The 23,203-nt window shown below is 25.6% G+C and overlaps 1 protein-coding gene across 1 annotated transcript; it reads left to right on the top strand.

Annotated features, from left to right (window-relative positions):
• The first annotated feature begins 745 nt into the window (after positions 1-745).
• Positions 746-7,553, top strand: LOC145834222 (calcineurin B homologous protein 1-like). The gene is made up of 7 exons (XM_082941599.1): positions 746-854; positions 1,584-1,656; positions 2,958-3,041; positions 4,368-4,474; positions 5,347-5,408; positions 6,202-6,324; positions 7,226-7,553. Exons 1-7 carry the CDS (start codon positions 788-790, stop codon positions 7,277-7,279), a joined length of 570 nt encoding a protein of 189 aa, XP_082797725.1. The 5' UTR covers positions 746-787; the 3' UTR covers positions 7,280-7,553.
• Positions 7,554-23,203: the final 15,650 nt, after the last annotated feature.

Below are 23,203 nucleotides of genomic sequence, written 5' to 3'. Positions count from 1 at the left end.
CAAATTTTTTGGGGTCAATTTTCTCAGAAATTTAGAAAATGACTAAAAATTTATCTTCTTTATTTTTTGAGCCTTAGACGTCAAATTTTCAGAAAAAGTTCTTTTTATATATAAAAAGACTTTAAATATTGCAATTTAAAAATTTTTAGATAAAAAAAGAAACAATGTTTTTATTTTTATTATTTCAAAATAAATAAAAGTCCTGCATCCAATCTTTTTAAAGTTTAATAATAGACTTTTTATGAAATTTTGAAGAAGATTGCTTAAAAAATAAAGAAGGAGATAGATTTTAGTGAAACGGTCTTTTTTTTGCATTTTTAGTTTGCACCTTCCATTAGGATCCTATTTAGGTTCTCAACTTTGGTCGCTTATATCTCAAAAATTACTTTGAAGTTATTCCTATGGTTAAAAATGTGTGATAGCTTAGATAAAACCCTTAAAAATAAGATTTACTTGTAAAAATCAAGGTGGACTCCTCCCTATGCCCTTAAATATTTCCAAAACAAAATAAGGTCATATCAATTTAAACTAGTGAAAGTTTTAAAATATCTATCAAAATTAATTATTTATATTTCTTTTTACTAACTTTGTGTGAATACTAGATAGATTACTTCAAAACTATTGAATCATTTACATAAAAATTCTAAAAATACAATAAATAAATAATCTTAAACTAAAGTTGTTGTAAATTAACCTGTATTAAATTAATAAATTTGTATGAAAATATTTAAAAAAATAAATACATAGAAATGACATGACATACTTATTAGATTTATTATAAATCACAATGGGCTCAAAACATTCAATTAGCTTAAGAGAAGAAGAAATAGAAGAAATTAAAAATACAACTGGGTGTAAGTTTTTAAAGAAGTTTTGAATAACAGTTTGTAAAGTAGTTACTTTTTAAACCAGTTTGTTTCAGGGTTGCCAAAAAACCTGGAATTTGACAATTTAAGCTAAAAAATCTAGAATTTGAGAAATTTTGAAAAAAAAATCTGAAAAACCCTGTAATTTTTAACAATTTTAATATGTTCGGTAGTAAAACTCCAATTTGACGCAAAAAGATTATCGTACAAGTTAAAATATTTTTGTCATCCTCAAAATATTTTTAACAAAAAACACATTTAAAGTAGCTTTACAATATGTTTTCAATGTTTTTATACTATTTTACACAGTTTCTTACCTTCAACTTAACTTTAAATTAAAAATGTACCCGAAAATGTGTACTTTTAAAAACCTGGAGAAAATTTTGAAAACCTGGAGAAAATTTTCCAAAAACATTTGGCAACCCTGTTTGTTTTATAAAACTTAAATTTCACAATACTAGAAACTTTTTTTTTCATTATATGCTAGTTTTAGTCTAAATAATAGTTAAAAAATCTAAAAACCTATAACTACTTGGAATATTTCAATGCTTTGGTAATAAAGCATTGTTTTAGAAATCAATAAACATTTATTTTAAAGTTTAAAATGCTAACTATACAGATCTGATTTTTCTTGAACTAAAATTATTAAAACAGACCTTTCTAACTTTAATTTTAACTAATCAAATTTATATCTTTTTAACTAAAAAAATTTAACAGTTTCCAGAAATCAAATAATTAGATTGTTTACAAGGTTCACATCATTGGACAAAGAACAAAATGGTTATTTAATGTAAGTTTAATTATGTTAAGGCCATAGGGGGGGGGGTTTGACATATTTTTCCAAAAATTTACTGTGAATTTTATATCAAAATTTTAAGTACAAACTACAAGCTAGTTTTTATAGAATTCAAAAATATCATTTAACTTTTGAGATATTTAGTTTTCTTAAAAAGTTTCCTGACACAAACATATGAATTGAAAATTTTTTATGGTCAATTTTCTCGGAAATTTTTTAAATCACTAAAAATCTATCTCCTCCTTCATTTTTCAAGCAATCTTCTTTTAAATTTTCAGGAAATGTTCCTTATATTAAAAGAAAAACAATACTTATAAATTAAAAAAAATTGAAAAAATTTTTTTTATTAATTTTTTTAAAATTCCAAAGTAACATTTTTTGTAATTGTATAAAGATTAGACTGTGAAAGTTTAAAGAAGATTGCTTGAAAAATGTAGGAGATAGATTTTAAATAAAATAGTTTTTTTTGATGTTTTAGTATTCCCTTACCATAGGAAACCTATTATGCGGCTCAACTTTGACGGGTCATATCTCAAAAAATAATTTGAAATTTTTAAAATGATAAAAAACATCTTGAAGCTTAGAATAAACTCTTTAAAATAAGATCAACTTGTAAAAACCACGGCTTACCCCCCTTCTATAAATTAAAACTCCTTTTTGTTAAACAAGTATTTTTCCAAATTAATAAGATCAATAATTTTTTTACAAAATTAAAATTTTTGTAAACCCTAAAAAACAACTTACATTAGGCATACAGGAGCTCCTCTAAAATTTGAAAAAAGTTCACATAAAAATTTAAAAGAGTATAAAGACTTTTATTACTTTTGGACTTCTTTTAGTTATGTATCCAACTAAAAGATCCAACTTATATGTATTTAAGATATATATTGTTTTTGTATCAACGCAAACTAAAAAAGTTAACATATAAACCAAGAAGAATCATCCTGAAGCTCGGTTCATATTTCACTATGTGTTTCATTTACAGTTTGTTTATATGTCTAAAAATAAGTCGACAAGTGTCAATCAAATGTATGAAATAATCAGTTTATATACTGTGAACCACAAAATGTAAGAATTAAGTTTCCAGTGTTTACAGTTATTTTAACTATCACAAACAGAATTAATTAGACAATGTACTAAATAAAAAGTATATTGCATTCTTTAAACTGTTTTAAATTTGTTATGAATTCTCTAATATTTTAGTTTATTGTTTCTTCTAGAGCTTTGCCTGTTCTCAATTAGTTGTAATGTAAAATTTATCAAAAGCTTAAATTTATTATCATGTAATTTAACAGGAGGGACGATTTTCTTAGAATACCTGAACTTGCAATTAACCCGCTTGCTGATCGCATAGTTGATGCTTTCTTTGCTGAAAAAAAGTAGTTTGAAAATGTATATTTAAGATTTTAGAGTTTTAAAAGCTTAAGTTACAATATTATTATAACAGTGCTTCCTTACCAAACCAGCCATGTTGGGAAAGCTTTTTATGTAAATAAGGCCGGATAAGATCAAAACAGGTTTTTTCAAATAATCTATTTTATTAATGTTATGCAATGCATATAACAAAATGTACACTTAATTATCTGTCAATTAAATTTCTTCAACGAACTAAAGAATTAAAATTGACAAAAATAAACAAAACCAAACATTTTAAAGTTTAAAATTATTTTTAACTATTATTGGAAGTCTTTCTGAAAAAGAAAGAATGGAGGTTTGTTTTACATAATTTTCTTGTTTCTTAGCATAAAACTCACGGAATTGTATAAGTTATGGAACACTTTCTGGTAAGGTTTCTGTTTTTTTTTTCATCTGGCCGGTTGTGTACTAATGTTAAAGTAAGTCCTGGCAACATTCTTAAATTGAAAATTTGATGTTTAAGTAGCCCTAGGTTTAATATTCTTATATTTGTATAGCGCGAAAAATATGATCTATAAGATTAACTTTAATTTTTTTAAGAATTAGCACAGTTCTATGTCTACTTGCTTAGTTATTGAAATCAGTTTAGAGAAAGAAGTATTTATAGTAAGCATTGATGATAGCTAAATTAAATAAATCTACTTCTCGACTGAATCCGGCCTGATAAGCAAGGAACCGAGGAAGCACTGTAGTTTGAAAATTAAATACACAAGACTAAATAAGAATTATATAGAAAAAAATATTATGCTTGCTTAAAAATAAGTAATTTGCTTAAAAAATTCTTAAATTACCCCACTGTCTTAAAACCCAGGCATTGTAAATTAAAAATTAACACTAATTTAAAGTTTTCACTTTGAAACTATTAATCAAACTCAGCTAAAAGAATATTTTATATTTGTCTTATATACAAAAGTTTGATATTTTATTTTTGTTGAAGTCTATATTAGTGATCATCTTTAAATAAAGTTGTAAATGTAAAAAAATATTTTATTAAAACCATTGTATTACTAATGTTTACTGTATAGTCTACAATGTATGTGCCTACTTTTTTTTCTGAATTTTTTATGAACCAAAGGAAATTTTAAGTATTGAAGTGAAACAGTTAATATACAAGTAAAAAAAAAATGGTTGTGTGTAGAAAAATGCCAAAATTCTAAGATACTTAATAAAACTTTTTTTTCACTTTTTTTATGGGGCTCATTATCTTTAAAAAAATTTAATTTAATATATTTTTATGGTATTGTCAATTTTTATTAAAAAAAATATTTCTTAATAAAAACGTTACATAGAACAGAGATGGTGAACTTTCGAGACTTTATGGCTACATTGGCAATATTTAGACCTATGAGTAAGAAACATAGTAACAATCTTAATACAAGAGAAAAGAAATTACAATGTTAGTTTTTGTTTCTAAAATATTTTGACTTTCAATAAAAAATTAAGAGGAAGTATAGTTGTGCTTATATGATAAATTTTTTGTATGTTTTATATACAAAATTTTTTTTTATAAATTGTAGTATATGTGTTTTATTTTTATTAAATAATTTTTTTTTCAGCCTTATAACCTGATTAATTAAACTCATAAATAGCTTGTACAAATAGATATTTTTGTTATATATATATATTTGAACTGTGTTTTGTAATTTAACCTATAGTTATTATTAAAAGACATAACATTACATCTTGCTTGCTATTTTTCAAATGCTTGTTTAACTTAAATTCAAATTAAAAAAAATTAATTTAGATTTTAGTTATACAAAATTTATGGAAATTTATTTAGATTCTTATTTATTTTAAATCTAAGTAAAAAACCAACAAACAAAACTTATATTTTTGATTAAATTTGTGTACAGTACTTTTATACAACAAAAAAAAAGTTTTTATAAACAGAGTAATCTGTTTTATATTTATTAATTTTTTAAGTAGTAACACTAATATACGTTTACCAAGTTCCAAGATTTACTATACTCATAAATAAATTAAATTATTTTATGAAAGTTAAACTTGCAATACTTTAAAGTTAGACTTAGCATGCAGTATTAATCTTTAGATTAACCTTATAACGTTAGATTGGATACTAATCTATGTATCATGTAGAAAAAAAACACAACTAACCACATTCTTAAATTCAATTAAGCTTAACTTATAAGTAGTCTGCAATTATCTGAAACTTTAAACAGCTAAATTAAGGTAATTTGTATATATTTTCCTTCTACAAACTGTTATATTTTCAGTAGCTTTTTTTTTTAATACCAAATATATTTATAGTTGTATTTTCCTTGTACGATATTGACAAAGATGGTGTGATTTCAAAGCAAGAACTTCTACAAGTTTGTTATTTTGTTGCTTAAAATGTAGTCATTTTAAGTTTAGCTTCTATAATCTGTGCTTTTTAGTTGTAACTTTTAGAAATATTAAGTATTTTGTTTTGTAAGCTTCCAATTTTCTTAAACAGTTAATTTATTATTTTAGTCTTTGTTATTAACAGTCATTTTTTAATTTTGAACAGATTTAATTTTAAGTATTACGTAATGTTTTTTAAGAATGTTTGTTAATTTTTTCAACTTGTGTATTATACAAGTTTGTATGATAACCTTATTACTTTAAAAAGAAATATTGTGGTATTTTAATAGTATTAACAGCTTTTATTTCATATAAAATATTTTTATTAAACTTAGTGGGTTATTTCTCATTAAAAAGTAAAAAAATCAATGAATGAAATTAGTTATGCACTATTAAACTTGCAAAGCTGAATTAACAGATAACCTCAGTTAGCTAATTTCAAAACTGTCTCAACACTGATGTTGCTTTATGATATGGTAGATCTTTAAATAACATAGTATTAAACTTAAATGGTATATACTTACTTTATATATATTTTATATCATACAAATATAGTATATACTTTTATATTATCAATGAATGATTGTTAGTTTTATCATATAAAACACAAAACAATCTGTACAAAACTCCTCAAATAATTTTAGACTATTATTTAATTTTTTTTTTACTTCAATAACATTTTTTTTTGAATTTAAAGTTTAAAAAAAACTAAAATAATTACTTAATATAATTAATTTTAGAATAGCTCCAAGATTTTTATTCGCTTTAAATTAAAAACAGGTTCTTCGCCTGATGGTTGGTACGAAAATAAACCAGGAACAATTATCTCATATTGCTGAAAGAAGCATGCTCGAATCTGATCTGTCAAAAGACAGAGAAATTGATTTTGAAGAGTTTAAAAAGGTTCTTTTTTTAAATCTATTTATGATGCACAATAATATTAGTTCTGCATTTTAAGATAACAAATAAGTAAAGTTTATTACCTAGAAATTTTTTATTAAGTTTTGAAAGTTGCTTTATTATCTGTGTCTTAACGAGTTTCAAGGTTTACATTTGTTAAAAATGCCTCTAAATTATAATATTGAAAGTCAAACTAAGAGTTTTTACATTTTTTACCCCCATTTCATAACTCAACTTATATATTAAACAAAATATGTAGAAACAAAACTTTTATTTGTTGCATAATCGTGCAATGTTGTCAATAAGAATTTTTTAAATTTAATGTTTAAAATCTCAATTGATATAAAACAAGGTAACTTTGATATTAACAAAATCTAGTATAAATTGCTAAAGTATATTTAAGTTATAACTTGAAGAATTTTTTATATAACTTATTCTATTAATTTTATTCCATCATTTGTACTGTGACATCATGTTTTAAAATATCTCAAGTTTTATGTTTTGTCTGTAAACTAGAATATTTTATTTGATACACACTCATATGTCATTTAAAATGTTATTTCTAAAGTTCTCAAGAATGTCTTAAAGTAATGGTTATTTTATCACAACATGTGCTAATTACCACTATAAAAACTAAATTTTACTAAGTTATTTTTATTGAACGTTTAAGTTGAATACATTTTAGATATTTTTTATCATCTATGCACCATAAACGAACTATCAAGCTTTTATTTCTCATGTATTTCGTATACAGAAATTAGTAAGAATAACGCATTATTTGTTTTTACTTAATTATAACTGGAATTATATATATTTTTTTGAATTGTTGGTATCTTAGCTTGTTTAAGTAGAAATTAGTTTAAATTTAGTACTTCTTTGTAAATTTGATTTTAAATATTTTTAGGCGATGACAAATGCAATAATCGAGTCAAAAATGAGTGTAAGGTTTTTGAACTAAAAACTTGAAACAGCTTTTCAAGAGTAATTTTTGGTCTATTGAGATTGATTATCAATATTCTTAGCATTTGATAACTTGTAATTTCTTTTGTTTTTACTTTTTTTTTCGTATGATTAAGCTTTTTATTGCAATAATTTTAAGTTTTAATTGTTGAAACTTAATTTTTATATCTTTATTTGAACTCAGGTTTTAAAGTTATTAAAAATCATGTTTTTATTTTTTTTATTATGTGTTTCGTTTTGATTCTATGTTCGAATAAATCCAATTTGATTTTTACAAAACGATTTTGATTTAAATTAGAGTAATTTCAAAAATTTATAAATGCTATTTAAGTTTTTTATTTATAAACAAACAACTTGACGCCTTTTCAAAGGTAGTATTTTACAACGTTTATTTCGATTGTTAGTATATATTAGAACAAACTTAGTAAAATTATTCAATTTGAACCTTAACTTTAATTTTTTGAACTAATAACTAAGCATTGTGCTAAATTCCAAGTTATATTTCAACTAAAAATAACTTATATACTTTTTATAAATTACCAACTTGATTAGTCTAAGCTACAAATTTAGAGCAGTAAACTATTAAACTCTTTTTTTTTCTAAAAAATTATATTTAATCTTTAACTAAAAAACTATTTAATACATTTTACAATAAAACTAGTTTATCGAATAATGTTTGTGAACACAGTTGATACGTTTTAAAATCTTCATAACTGGTTATGTGCGTAGCATGTTTTTATCTGATTAGTTTTAATATCTATATGCTTTTTAATTTTACATAATGTAATTCTTATGTATTTGTTTAATAATATAAAAGATTAGAGCAAAACGATAGAAAGTGCAGATTTATTGTGAATTTTTAATTACTTTTAAATGTTTGATGAGCTGCGTGCAGACTTCACAAAAAAGTTGAAGAAACTATATGAAATATTTACTGCGTATAACTACTTACAACTGCTTGTTTTTATTTAAATTCTGTTCAGCTTTTTAGTTTAATGAAACTATTGTAATAACATCAATAAGGCACCATCCTGATGGAATAACAACGAGAAAGTGCACTATACTATGAGTAAACTAATTCCATCTTTTACTCTTAACCATTTTCATGCACGAACCAAAGTATTATTTTTAAATATAAAGCTTTCTTGGTTGGCGACACAGAAGTACTACCAGAAAAAGCATGGAGGCAATTTCGCCAACCACGGTTTGGAGAATCAAACCGCCAGAAGAGCAGTGGCGATTCGTTCCAACACGCAAGCTACCTTTTCCGTAAGTTTCCGCAGAGTCCAATGAACCTGGGTCAGGGTCGACAATTCCTTCATCATTTGACAACATTTGGTATCCTGAGCACGGTTACCCCTTAAAACTGCCGGATACGATTACATGAGGTCATATCAGAATCCCCATAACGAGAGGCTTGGAGTTAATGATCTACCGGATATTACTTTTAAATTTATCCTAAATGTTTTTAGTTTTATGTCGTGTCAATAGTGAACAAAGTTATAAAATTTAATTATTAAAATACATTAATTAGTAAAGATTTTTTAATACAAATATTTTGGTTAAAAAAATACAATGTTATTGTCTAAGTAATTATTTGAACACTTGGAAAAAGAACGTTAAAAAAAATAATATACTTTTACAAAATCTCACTTTAAATGTTAAATTTCAATGAATTTTGTACCTTATATGACGTAAAAGAAAAAAAAATTAAATGTTACGATACTTGTAAAAATAACAAACTTTATTTATTATTTTAAATAAGTCTTACATTATGCTTTTATTTACGAAAATGCGAAATATAAGATGAACAATAGCTTCTTTAGCAACTGTTTACATATATAAAAGTAAGTAATTTAGTCAATTACATTTACTCATATCAACGCCATAAGAAACCTATTCTTGTTTTTTTAAGTTGTGATGAAGAATTTTTATTAGAAGCAATCGATTTCGCTTTTGTTCGTACAAGTTACCAGCTACTGAAAATAACCTTTAGAATAAACAGAAGATGGTGGTGCTGAAAGAACTTTTTTGCAAACCTGGCAAGATGTGTGCATTTTTTCTTGTTGGAGTTCACCGAGACAAGACTTTAACTTCTTCAGCAGATAACTTTTTTTAGCCGAAAAAGATTAATTTTTGCCTCAACTCTTGATCAACTGAATCTTTTTACTCACTTTCGTGAGTGTTTGCATTTGTTTCCGATTGAAATGAAGAATAGAATGACAAAATTTTTGTTGGGAACATCGTTTTTAGGTAGTTGAGCTTTAGGTTTATTAGGCGGTACTAAAGGAACTTGACTAGTCTCACGACAACTATGACTTTTTACTTCTGATTTCATTAGCCTTACAACATTCTGTTTGAGATAATCAGGGAAAAATTCAAGTCGATATCGTGGATCAACAGCTGTTGTGAGTAAAGATAAGTCGTTATCATGGTTTATTCGTATGATATGAAGGTTAATATCGCTGTTATTAATAGTAACTTTCTTTCGGAAGCCTCTTATATATTTTATGCTAAGGCTTTAGAACTACTTCGACCCGTTGGACTATTGGCTTTATGACGACTATAAAGCTTTTAGTACTGCTGCATGCGGGATTACACTAGACAGCAATGCGTTGTTTTTACTAGCGTTACTATGTAAAAAGGTTCGAGCACTTCTTGAAGGAGGCTGACAAGTTTCTATTCATCACCTGTAAAAATATTTTCGGGTTTAAATTTTTTGTTAGCCACTAAGCTCTGGACACTTATTTTTAAGTTTTATAGTCTTTTCAGCATAAGGTAGGTTCGTTCCATCTTGTTTCAACATCTTTCACAAGTGGTAAGGCTTTTTGCATTGACACTGATGAACCTAAAGTGACCTGGATTTTTTTTTTAGTTTCTTGCACGCTGAAGAAGAATAATTAAAATAGCTAACAGTTTGACGGGCCTTAGGTATTAACATAATTACATTATCTTTTGTGATCTACCGGATCCAGCCGATTTTTGCTCGGATTCTTATTTAAAAAAAATATCCGGTCGGATCCTAATTTTATAAAAGGTCCGGATCCTAGCTGAGATTTAGCCAGATCCAGTTAGTTTGAAAAGACTTTGTAAGTTCTGAGTTGATTAACTAATTTCTTTCTCTAGGTAGATAGTCTGCAAACATGTACTGTGCATATACTGGATACTTTTTTTTCAACAGTTGTTGTTAAAAAAATAACTTTTTGTTTATAAAAACTTAAGAAACTTTAAAGAAAATGTTTATATCTCCAAAAGAAATGATGGCTTCAAAGACTAATGGAGGAAGTTATTTTTAAGTATACATTTTATAAAGTTAATTCAGTCTTTTTTTAACATTATGTGTATCAAATAAGTTGTAAGTTAAGATTAAAAGTAAGAAAATAATATGTCTAAAAATGAACAAAAATAAAAAAATATAAGTTTTTCAATCATTATTATACACTTTTTTTTGTAAACGAGTATAAACATTTAATATCTAATTGTCAAAGCTTTAAATTATTTAATAAAAACTCAGTTTTGTGAAAATTTTAAATATATCAAAAATATAAAACAAAAAAGAAAAATAATATCATCAACGTTTTAAGCTGAAATAAGGAACTATAAACTTTATGTTAAAAACAGAAAAAATCAAAGTTACTTTTTCACATTTTTTATTTTCGCAAGTATTTTTATCATTCTAGACCTAAACGAGTTTTAAACTACTACAGCTTTCAAATATAAAATGTTGTAAAAAAACCTTTTCAAAGTAATAAGTTCCTTTATATAAATTATTAGTAGGAAATTGAAATAGTAGTTAAAAAATGTCTTTTTTAATTTTGTAAAATTCAGCTTACAACTTTACTAAAATTATTTCTTTACAGCTATAACTGTGGGGTAGTGTAAAATTTTCACGATAGGTCAAAATTGCACGTAGACACTTTTACATGAGGGGACAAAATTGCACGAAGACAATTTTGAACGAGCAGACGATTTTGCACGGAGGCATTTTTGCACAGGTCGAGTTTTTCATTTTTATTTTTTTTATTTATCACTGTTACTCCTAATCCTTACCCTCGGTCGGTAGCTTATTTTAAATTAATTTTTTTTTTTTTTACTCTCGTGCAAAAATTGCCCTTCGTGCAAAACTGTCACTCGTGCAAAATTGACCCTTGGCGCAAAATTGTCTTCGTGCAATTTTGAACCGTTCCGAATTATGATAAGAGACAAGTTTTAACTGGCTGTTTTGCTAGCTTTTATGTTATCAAGCACCACTAAAGCCGCATACTATCACTCTAACGGTGAATGTGAACTTCACGCTGATTCAGGTTATTATGATTATTATTACGAAGATGAACTTGTTAAACTAGATAACGTCGTATACACAGACAAAATCAAAATACTAAACTACTATTTTCCAAACATAAAGCTTTTCTGGTTGGCATGTCAGAAGTACTTATAAGACCGTTACAACGGTAACATCGCCAATCACGGTTTAGAGACTCAAGCCGCAAGAAGAGCATTGTCAATTCAACACTCAAGATGATTTTTCCGTGGGTTTCTGCAGAGTCAAACATGTCTAGCTCAGAGTCGACGGTTCCGTCATCAACCCACACTTGACAACAATTGATATCCTCAGCACTTTCACCCCCTCAGTACACTTGGGTACGATTATATGAAACTTAAAGGAATTCCAACTCCCCATAACGAGCGGCTTGGAATGCTGTGGAACTATCAGGAACATCACAAAAGATTGTTCATTTGCGAAAACTAAAAAGTTTAATTATCTTTCAAATGAAGCAACTTGTCATTTTTTTTTCGGAAAGTATATTAATCAAGAGTTTTAATATATAAGCTGTTTATCTTTCACAGTAGAGTTATGTTAATAAAAGCACAAAATACTGCCGATCAATGGCCTTAAGTACAATAACATTGTAACAATATACGTTTTAAAAATATTAAAAGTAGCAGTTGTGATAAGTAGTAAAGTATAACTTTAATTACAAGTATGTCTTTGGATATCTTGTTTGAAAGTAGCTTTAGTTTTAAAACTTTAGTAAAAAGTATTTACCTACAAATGAGTTTTATTAAGAAGGATAATACAAGTTTTTATACCCTAAAATGTTTTCTTTAATTGCTGGATTTGGTATAGAAAAACTGTACTAACTCGTATTTGTAAATAATCATATAGATTTATAAAAGAACTCAATCGTTCATATACAGTACAGCTTTTTTAGGCAATCAAAAACTAAGAAATCATTATATAGAATTTGTAGCAGTTTTTTATTAGATTATAAAAAAATTGTTGCGTGAATAGTGCTAATAAATTAAATTGAAAATAAATTTAGTATTTTATATGCAATTTTTTATTACAGTCAAACTTTTCTCGTTACTGATCAAAATTATTTTGGATTTTTACAAATTGCTTATAACTGTAAAAAAAAACTCAACTTTTTTTTTCAAAAAACTAAAAATCTAACTAATGGAAATAGTTTGATATTTTAATGGTTTAGTAGCTTTTTTTATGGTAGAAAAACATCAGACTTACTCTTCCCTCTACAACGATAAACGGTTTTCGAAGGTCAAGCAAGCAATTTTTCAACACCTGTAATTCTACCTCCCCTTTAAAATTGACACTAAACTAACCAAAAAATTAAAATAAAAGACTATCTATTTAACTCAAAAACATTACTCGGTACCACGTCGTTTGGCAAACACTCAAAATGTTAAAAGCTCAACACCAAAAACAACAAAGTGTGGGAAAATCATAAAGCTCAAATCCCCAAGCAAGTATCCGCTGACGCTACAACAAAAACACATCAACAATCCAATCATGAGAAAACTGCCACCGGTATGATCTCACAATCAGCTCAAATAAACAAACTCGAATATTATGTAAAATAATAAAGATATTACTAACAAATAAGAGCACTTTTTTGATAAAGTATAACTTTTCAAATATACTTTATAATAATTTAGTTTTTAATTTCATTAATAAAGTATGTTAAGCTTTAAACATTTATTTAACTTGATTTGCTTACATAAGATTTAACTAATCCAGATATGGTTTACTAAATAAATATCGTTTAAAAAGTAACCAACTTAAATAACTTACTGTTAAATTATAGATTCTGTTGTTTGTAATGAAATATACCGAGCTCAACATTAAAATCCTAGAATGTATTTGTTTTAAAAATTATTTTAGTAAAATATCTTCAAAAGAGTTTAATATGGTCGAATATAACTTATTTTTTATTATTTATTTATATAATATAATAATGCAAGTTGAAGAATTAGTAGAATGTAAAATAGTTTAAAGTTTCCATCTTAAAACTAATATAAAGTATTAGTTATTTTTGGATGTTATACACCAGTAAGATTTAAAACTTATAAAACTACAAACTAGACTAGTTAAAAAACTTTACTTAGAATGTCACTGAGTTAGATTTTTAAATACAAACAAATTTAATTAATTTTCACAAAAACTACTGTAGTTATGATATAATTATCTTTTTTGATAACTAGAGTATGCTTAAGTAAAATAATTACTGTACTATTATTATTGTTTATTGAACGATAAAAAAAGCGCTCAAAAAGTTCGGTCTAAGGACCTGGTGTACAAAGTAACCTTCCGGTTATCGAGTCGTACACCACAGTCTATAAATTTTCTAAAGAGTAAAAGATGGAATCAGTTTACCTATAGTGAACTTTCTCGTTGTTGTTCCATGGTAATCTTCCAAAAAGCTTAATCTTAACACAAACTTAGGTAGATACAACACAACTGTATAGAAAAACTGGACAAAGTCATTTTATTGTTTTTAGAAGTTTATAGAAACTGTATTTTATAATTTTTTTATAGAAATTTTTGTTAAAATGATTTACTTTAAGGCTAAATCATAATAGGTTGTATTTTATGAAAAGTTAATGGATGTTGTTAGCTACTATTCGGCTTTAAACGATAACATTTATCTTAAAAAAGTTATGGAAACAGTATTATGGGTTTGAGTATACAATCAATCTTTCCCTACTTTATTAATTTAGCAAAAAAACTTCTTGATAGGACTATTCACTTCAATATAAAGATGTTTCGAATTTTTCTACATTAACTATGTAATATAGTGTCTTAAAAGTGTGCAGTAATATGCAATGAAAATGTTTATGAAACAGATTTAAGTTGCATGTTTTTACAGTAGCTCTCAAACGTACAACATGTCAATGAATACAACTTTTTGTTGAAATTTAATAATTTTATGTGCTTTTTAAAAATAATTCTGTTATGTAGTTATGGTTTAATCGTCTTGATAAATAAACATATGATTTGTGTATTGATAATTAAAAACAATAAGTTTAAAAAAATTCAGAAAAGTTTTCAAATAAAACCTATTTGGTATTTTTTTTAAAGATGCGTTCTAAATAACTTCTTTTAAGTTTAGAGAAAAAATACCAAGTTTTTTATTGTTATAATTTAAAATAAAACACAAAACAAAAAGGTCTTTAAAGTGCATTAAATCCTAGTTTCGTTCAAGAACTGACTTCAAAATACAAATACTAACTTTGTTATTTTTGACTGTTTGTTTCTTTGTTATGATCGGTGTAAACTTTTTTTTTGTTTTTTCACTTATAATTTCTAAGTAAGTAGACTATAAACTAATTTTTATAATAATTAGTTAAATTAACATTTAATAATATTTACATTCAAATTAACATACAATTTAGTTATAAGTAATTAAAACATAGGTTAAGTGAAAACAAGTTAAAATGCTCATTTAAAACTTATCCAAAGTTAATAAAAAGTGCAATGAAAATGATAAACGTGCGAAAAATTTTACTCAAACAAGTTAGAAGTCTTCTTGAATAAACTTTAAGGTTTAAAAAATTGCTAAGCGGTAAAGCAAGTAACTGCTAGAGTAGCTAAAAAAATATTTTTATACTTCAAATTTTCATTTGAATTGTATTCTCTGTCAGATCTATAGATATATATAACTTTGTAAAACTAGTGATTATTGAATTTTATATATTTTGGTACTTAAAATCTAACTGTTAAAAAATCAGTATTTAGGTAAAATGTAAATTTTGCGAAATTAGTTATAGTTTAGCTTAAATACTTTTAAAAGTTGCTCCAATGCATTGAGTTAACTGTTTAATTTCACTTTCCATAAATACTTGTAAGGTTTTTTAAGGGTCATAAGAAGGTACAAAATATTTTCTTTAACATAAGTTTATATTTCAATGAATGGTAATTTAGTACATACTAAAAGTTACTTCTTATAGAATTTTTAACTAACGTTTAATTAATCTCTATAAACTTAGTTATATCTCTATAAAGCAGGTTTTCCAAAAGTGGTCCAATTGGCCCTTTTTGGGGCAAATTAAAAAAATTAGGGGCCAAAAGTTGCAAAGAGGGATCGTGGCTAGTAAAGAAGCATAAAATCATGATTTTATTACTTAAGCTAAAATTTTAAACATAAAGTTGTGACTAAGTTAAAATAAAATTAGAAAAAGTTAAGTTTTACTAAAAACTATGCTCTTTTTTTTTTTGTTATATGAGTATTAGATATTAAAAAATGAAAACATACCTTAAAATCTATTGAAGGAATATTTTCTAAGTTGTAGTCTTTTTTGCTTCTTCAATAAAAAGCTTTTCAAACTATCATACAATTTTAGCAACTAGCACTTTTGTTAAAAACTACTTAAGATTAAGTTATCTTACAGCTCCTGTGGCCTTTTTTATAGTTTTTTTTATGTTTAACTTTTGCTAATCTAGTTATTTATTTTGTAATATTAAGTCTACTTCCAAAGAATGTAAGTCTTAATTCAGACAATTGTTTTGTAAAAGTTATTCCTACAAAGACTATAAAACTAAATATTTTAAGTAGTAATACATTTATATTTTAATTTGCTTTTTGTTACTCGTACAAGACACACTAAGTAATATATAAATGTAATAGTAACACTTTTTTCATGACACTAAAATTAAATGATAACTATAATAATACAAAAAAAAAGAAACTATTTATCTGTTTTTCATAAGTTGTTAAACTTAGGTAATGTAGAACCTTTTAATATGTTTTTAATTTATAGATTTTAACAGCAAATGAAGCTTGTTCCCAGTACATAAATTTAAAATATTTCAGACATATTAATAATACAAGAAATTAAGTTTTTTCTAAAATATTTTTTTATTATCTAAGTGCCGTGTTATATAGCAATTATATAAATTTCAAAGCACTTAGTCTTAACAAAATTGTCAGATCTGGTTATTCCATCAACAAACGAAGTGGTATAAGCTTTTTAAGCGATACATACAGCTAAAAGCTTTAACAACTGCAGAAATATCCAAAATTAAAAGCAAATTTAAAGACCTTTAAAGTAAATGGATTAATATAGTATTTTAAATGTATTAAATTGATGATTAAACAAAGTAAAAAAAATCTTATAAATAATCAATTGATATTACATTTAAGTAAACTTTTTTGTTTAGGTGTTTTATGTTACTATAATACAAAAAACTATAGAATTGATAATAGAATTTTCAAATACTAACCTTCACCGTCAATGTTTTTAAGTATCTATGATGTTGATAATTTAGCACATTTATTTTAAATATATTATATAAAACTTAAAAGTTAAAATATTTAACTTTGATTTCATTTTTCTAAAATAAAGATTCATTTTTGTTTTTTATTGCACAAAAGTGTTTTAAATGACACATTATTCTAATTTTACCTTAACTTTTTTGTTTTGATTAGTATTAGCTTATTACAAGAAAATATTTTCTTCTTTTAAGTGAAGTTAGAATTAGGATAAAATAAAGACTGGCTACAAAAAGTAATAAAATTTAATAATCATAATTAATAAAGAGCTTTGCGTTGTGATAAAATAAAACTGTATCGGTCGACTTAGTAGAATTGTTTTTCAAAAGAAACAAAAATTATCAAAATGGAGTTCTCGTAAAAAATTTTAATTTAAATAATTTTAATGATTATTTTAAGTTGAGATGAAAAATATCTAAAACTATTACAAAAAACCGTCTACTTACAAATTGCTATGAATCACATAAGTTTTAAATCTAATGTGTTTGTTCTTTAGTCAGGAAATTAGTTTTTTTTTAGTTAATGAACAAAGCATTAAAAAATCTTTTTAAGTTTAAATAATCAGGTAGTAACTTAAACTATTAAACAAAGTGTTATTAGTGACTTAAAAAGACATATACGTCTTTTACTGTTTAAGGATGTTTTAAGTTTCAACTGAATTATACATTATATACATTCGATTTTTATCAAAGATACGGTTTACAAACAACTAGCCAATTGTTTTCTACGTTATTAAAAAAACCTTTTAAAAATGTCGTATATAATCATTTCGTTCAGACTACTAAAGTAAAATAAAACATGTTGTATAAGTCCTAGACAAGACGTTAAAAGGTATCAGTGGTGTTCAACTCGATAACCGAAAGGTTCTTTGTTTACTAGGTCCTAGAATAAAATATTTTAAGCGCTTTTTTGTCGCTCAATAAACTACACATTTCATTATTTAAAGTTTATCTACTACATATACTTTAAAAAAAAAAACTGCATTATAAGTTACACGAAATTCTGCAAAAAAAAAAAAAAACTTAATTTTCATGAAGCAGCTTAATAATAAACTTTACAAATCGGCAAAGACTGAATAAAAACTTAAGATATATGTTTAAAAGTTTTTTTTTTGAACTCATAAGTTTTGTGCATATTTATTGATTAAACTTTAAAAACTACTACTTTATTTTGTTTATAAGTATCCTAGTTTTAATGTGTTTTAAACTATAAACATACTAAGTTATGTTTTTAAAAGCTATCGCATATAAGTTATTTAGATTTAAATGATATAGTTCATATTTAAAAAAATTAAATAAAAATGTTAATGATTCTAAAACTTAATAAGATATTAATAAACGACAGACTTTCTAAAACATCTTAGACTAGACTTCAGCATAGTTTTTATGTCTACTAAATCTCAAAAGATAAGCGTCAAATATGTTTCTAATTTGTTTATTAAACAAAAAATATTCTAAAAGTAATAAAATATTTTGCTAACTCATTCTCCACTGTATTTAGGACGAAAATAAGCCATTATTTATAAAAAGTTCAAGATGCAATAATTTGAAGCAACTATGACCTGGTAGTGTTTGATCAAGTGCTGTACCTACGTAAGTCTATATCACCTTTAACTTATAAGAAATAAAAGATTATTACTATATTATTTGCTAGTTATACTCAAATTTCATATAAATACTAATTTTTTTGTGTAAGCTAGTTAAACGTTGTAAGATCGAACTATGCTAGTCAAAGACACATATAAAAAAAACTGAGTGTGTGACAACCCTGTAAAGCAGGATTTCCTAAACTTTTTTTTTAAAAGGCCCCCTTTAAAGGAGCGAAAAAAGCTATGGCCCCCTCTGACAAGATTTCACAGAAAACTACTTTTTTCAAAATATCTAGTGTAATTTTCAAATTATAGCCTTGTGCCTCCCCCTTTTGCAACTTATTGGCCTCCTAAACTTTTGAATTTTCCTATAACATCTGTATAAGTGCTCGAAAACTGCTATTGAATAAGCCTAAAACCTTTTTTCTTGCTTTTCTACATGAACTCTAGAATATCAAGTGTAAGTTTCAAAAGTTTCAAATTATGACCTCAACAATACAACTATTACACCACAGTAGATCACAATGATACAACTATCACATCACAGTAGACCGCAAGACTTCAACTACCACATCACAGTAGACCGCAACACTACAACTATCAGATCACAGTAGATCACAATGATACAACTATCACAGCACAGTAGGTTCCAGCAATACAACTATTACATTACAGTAGATCGCAACACTCAACTATCACATCACAGTATATTGCAACAATACAACTATCACATCATAGGTGTTTTATAATTTATATAAACTTTTGAAGCAATTCTATCATTGATTTAAAACTTAACAAATATTCTTACAATCTCCAAAATAAAATTTAAAGTACGTTGAATTTAGTACAAAAAGAAAAATCGAAAAGTTAAATTAGTGTTTGACAAGTTATGGCTTTTTAATATAACAAAAAAATTTAAATTCTAACTAGTATCAATTAATTTTAATTTCAAAACTAATCAAAAAAAATGAGTTTTTTTCATGTAGTATTGAACATTTACAAAAATTGGTGTATTCTTAATCTAAATTTGAAAAATTTTCGATGTTACGCATAGACCAACTATAAGTCTACAAATATTTATAATTGATGTCCGCAACACTAAGGAGCTACAATACAACTATCACATCTCTGTTGTTTAATTATTTAAGAAATTAACCTTTGGCGCAAATCTTTAAAAAACTCAGTACTTTTTTGAGTTGCCTTATGTTTACATAAATTTTTTTCTTAAATATCTAGGTCAACTTGAAGTAACCGTTTGAAAGCCTCTAAGCAGAATTTGCCAATAATCTTATCTACGTATTTGTATCGTTGCGATCTACTGTGATGTAATAGTTGTAGTGTTTCGATCTACTGTTATGTAATAGTTGTAGTGTTGCAATCTACTGTGATGTGATAGTAGTATTGTCATCGTCTACTGTGATGTAAAAGTTGTATCATTGCGATCTACTGTGATGTGATAGTTGTAGTATTGCAATATACTGTGATGTGATAGCTGTATCATTAAGGTCTCCCGTGATGTGATAGTTGTATTGTTGCGATCTACTGTGATGTGATAATTTTAGATTGATTCTTAATACAGAAGACAACTGTTTTGTGTTAGTTGTAGATACTGTTATGTTGTGGACAACTGTTAAAAGATAGTTTTAGACTGCATAATGTTGCGGACAAGTGAGAGCAAACATCTTTTTCATTCATTCGGTTAGTTACAAAAGCAAGTATTTGACCTTTTTATATAAAGTTTTTCACGTTACAGTTGGTTATCAGGTTGTTATAAGCAGTGATAGTACACTAAGCAGTTGTTATTTGTTACGTTTAGGCATTGTGCATACTATTTTCGATGTTTAAATATCTTTAGTTTTAAAATAATTTTTCAATTTTTCTTCTTGTTTACCTGTCTTAAAAATTTTGAATTTAATTTTTTGTTTTAAAACTGAGTAGTTTTTATAAAGAAATTCAAATACAGTTAGAAATGTAGTCTAATATAAAAACCTTTTTAATTCAATCTAAATATTTTTAAAGAAAGTTCTTAACTAATACAAAAACTTACTGGACTAATACTACAACAAAAAGTAGGGCGTCGCAAGGGGTGTTGCACTGCCGCAACTGCACCACCTTGAAATTTTGTAAGAAAAAAAAAATATGTTTAACGTTTTCGTTATTTTTTAGAACAAAATCTCTTTTAAAACTCCAATTTTGAAAACGACCATTTTGCCCACTTTACTGCCGCAAACTCTTAGCTGACTGCCGGAAATGAACTCAAAAAAGCAGAGTTTCTTCAAGAATTACCGCAAAATCAATATCTTGCGGTAAGTAAACTAAGTTGAAAATTCCCTAAAACAGGACATGCTAAAGTATCATCTACAAGCTATTGTAAACATAAAAAAAAAGCTAAGCTATGCTAAACTATGCCGAATAGTAAGCAAATCAGTAGGCCTATGCATATTTTTGAAAAAATTATAAGTTTAAGGTTTTGAAAATACAGATAATTACTGTATGTTCTCGACTAAATGAAGAAAAATTTGGTTTTCTAAATAGGTTTAAAAAAAAAACTATGCGTAGGCATAAAAAATTAAATTAGAGTTTTTATATTAAATTTAAAAAACTACGATTTGTTAAAACTAATTAAACTTTTAGGTTTTATTTTTGCAATGTATGATTTTTTCTTTAATTTTTATGTTGAATGCTGTCAGAAAACTTGTTACGTGTTTAATTGAATTAATACAAAAAAAGAGTTTGAGAAAATAACTTTGTTATTTTTTGTCGCACAAAAACGAAAATTATTGCAATATGTTATTTAAAGTTTAGGCTTTCCCACGGTACCTTCAAATTGCCTAAGATCGACCAATTTTAGGAGTAATTTATGTAAACGCAAAACAACTCAAGCAAGTACTGAGTCTTTTATAGAGTTTCTTCAAAGGTAGATTTCTTAAATTTTAAAACAACTGTGATATTGTAATTGTAGACTCCGTAGTGTTGCGGACAACTGTGACTTATTGGGACTTTTAATTAGGGCACATAGTAAATGTAAGTGCTGTTTTTGAAGGATGCATCTTAGATTTAACGATCAAATATCTCCAAATCTGCCATTAATGGAAATGCACTATGCAATTAAAACACCTTAGTAACTATTAAAAAAAGTTGTTTCAAACAGTAGGAATCCTTGTATAAGTCAAATTTATTAGTCTTAGTTGCAAAATTTTTCAATGACTTAATAAGATTTATTTTAAACTAATGCAACTTTTATAAATTACGACTAGGATCTTTTACCTAACTTTATTTTAATCTACAAAGCTTTTTTAACACAACATTGATAAAAAACCTTATCACAATTACAGTATGACAAATAATTTTACTGTAGAATAGCATCCTAATAATGATGTTTTATTTTAAAGTTAGTTTATTACATTTATACAAAAAAAGTTAAAAAAAAAACTTTGTCTTAAAATTTAAGTTCAACTTATCTATTGCTATGTAAAAGTATTAATTTGTTAATATTGAGCAAGGTCTCCTAAACTTTTTTATTTAAGGGCCCCGTTTGAAAAAATTAAAAAAGCCCCTCCAACAATATTTCTCAAAAAACTATCATTAAAACCTCTTAAAACTGTTTTTTTGCTGTACATCATTAACTCCAGAATATCTAGTGTAAGTTTCAAATTATGACCTCATGCCCCTCTGTGGCCCTTCTAAATTTCTGTAATGGCCCTGATTAAGAAACTCTGCTGTAAAGTATAATATTTCCATTATAAATAGTATATAGACGGAAACTCTTTATAATAGACATAAAAAAAAACATTGATAATTAAGTACAGTTGAGGAAGTTCGAATAAGACACTAAGAAAAATAACAAAAAGTGTATTTAAATTAAAACTATTTTACTAAAAAATATGTATTCAATGTTTCTCAGAATGCCATAGAAGTTCATACAAACATTTTATTCCATTAGGTACATATTTTGTTTTGTCTAGGGTTTTTAAAAATTGTAAAAAACTGTAAAGTAATACTTTTACCAAACACTGTTTGACCACAATGCCTGTATTTTTGTACAATATCTATTAATATTAATTAATCTAGTGTAAAAATAACTTGTTTTTAGTGGTTTACTGTGCACAGATTTAACATTTTTAAACCATTACATTAACAAACAACACCATCTTTTATTGGTTTTACTAGTTATGCAAAGAACTTTAATTAAACGGTTAAAAAACAATAAAAAAATAAGCTTCAAACAAAACTAAAGCGTGGTATCGTTTACTTTCATAGGTTTTAGCTACCTATTTGTGAAAAATTACAAAAATTTACTGTAAATAGACACATTTTGATGATAATCGTCATAAAAATTAATTAGATTGAGTCTTTAAGATTATATATGTTTTATAAAGTTTGTAGAATATAAGTGTTATACTTAGCATAAGATATTATTTTACTATTAAGGTTTACAGCAACTAAATATTATTATGCCTTTCAATCATTAAACTATTTGCTTCTAATATCGTCATTAGAAGCACTCAGTACTTAAATATTAGCATATTTTTAGAATAAACATAGACCTACCCTAAGTTGCCTGAAAATATTAACAATATTTATTAAATAAAAACTTCATCAGCTTTTTGATAAAGCACACAGCTTTAACAAATAAAAAAATAAAAACAAAAAATATGTTTTTATGAGTTTTTTTAAATCTCTTTTTACAAACTAAAACGATTAACAAATATATTATAAATAACCAACTTATTTTTTTGTAATGTATGCTATTTCATAAAACACT

Source organism: Thalia democratica, chromosome 4, assembly GCF_965202585.1.
Source record: "Thalia democratica chromosome 4, ktThaDemo2.hap1.1, whole genome shotgun sequence".
Taxonomy (NCBI): Eukaryota; Metazoa; Chordata; class Thaliacea; order Salpida; family Salpidae; genus Thalia; species Thalia democratica.
Note: the sequence above shows the minus strand (reverse complement) of the source record. Positions and strands in the feature narration are given on the sequence as shown.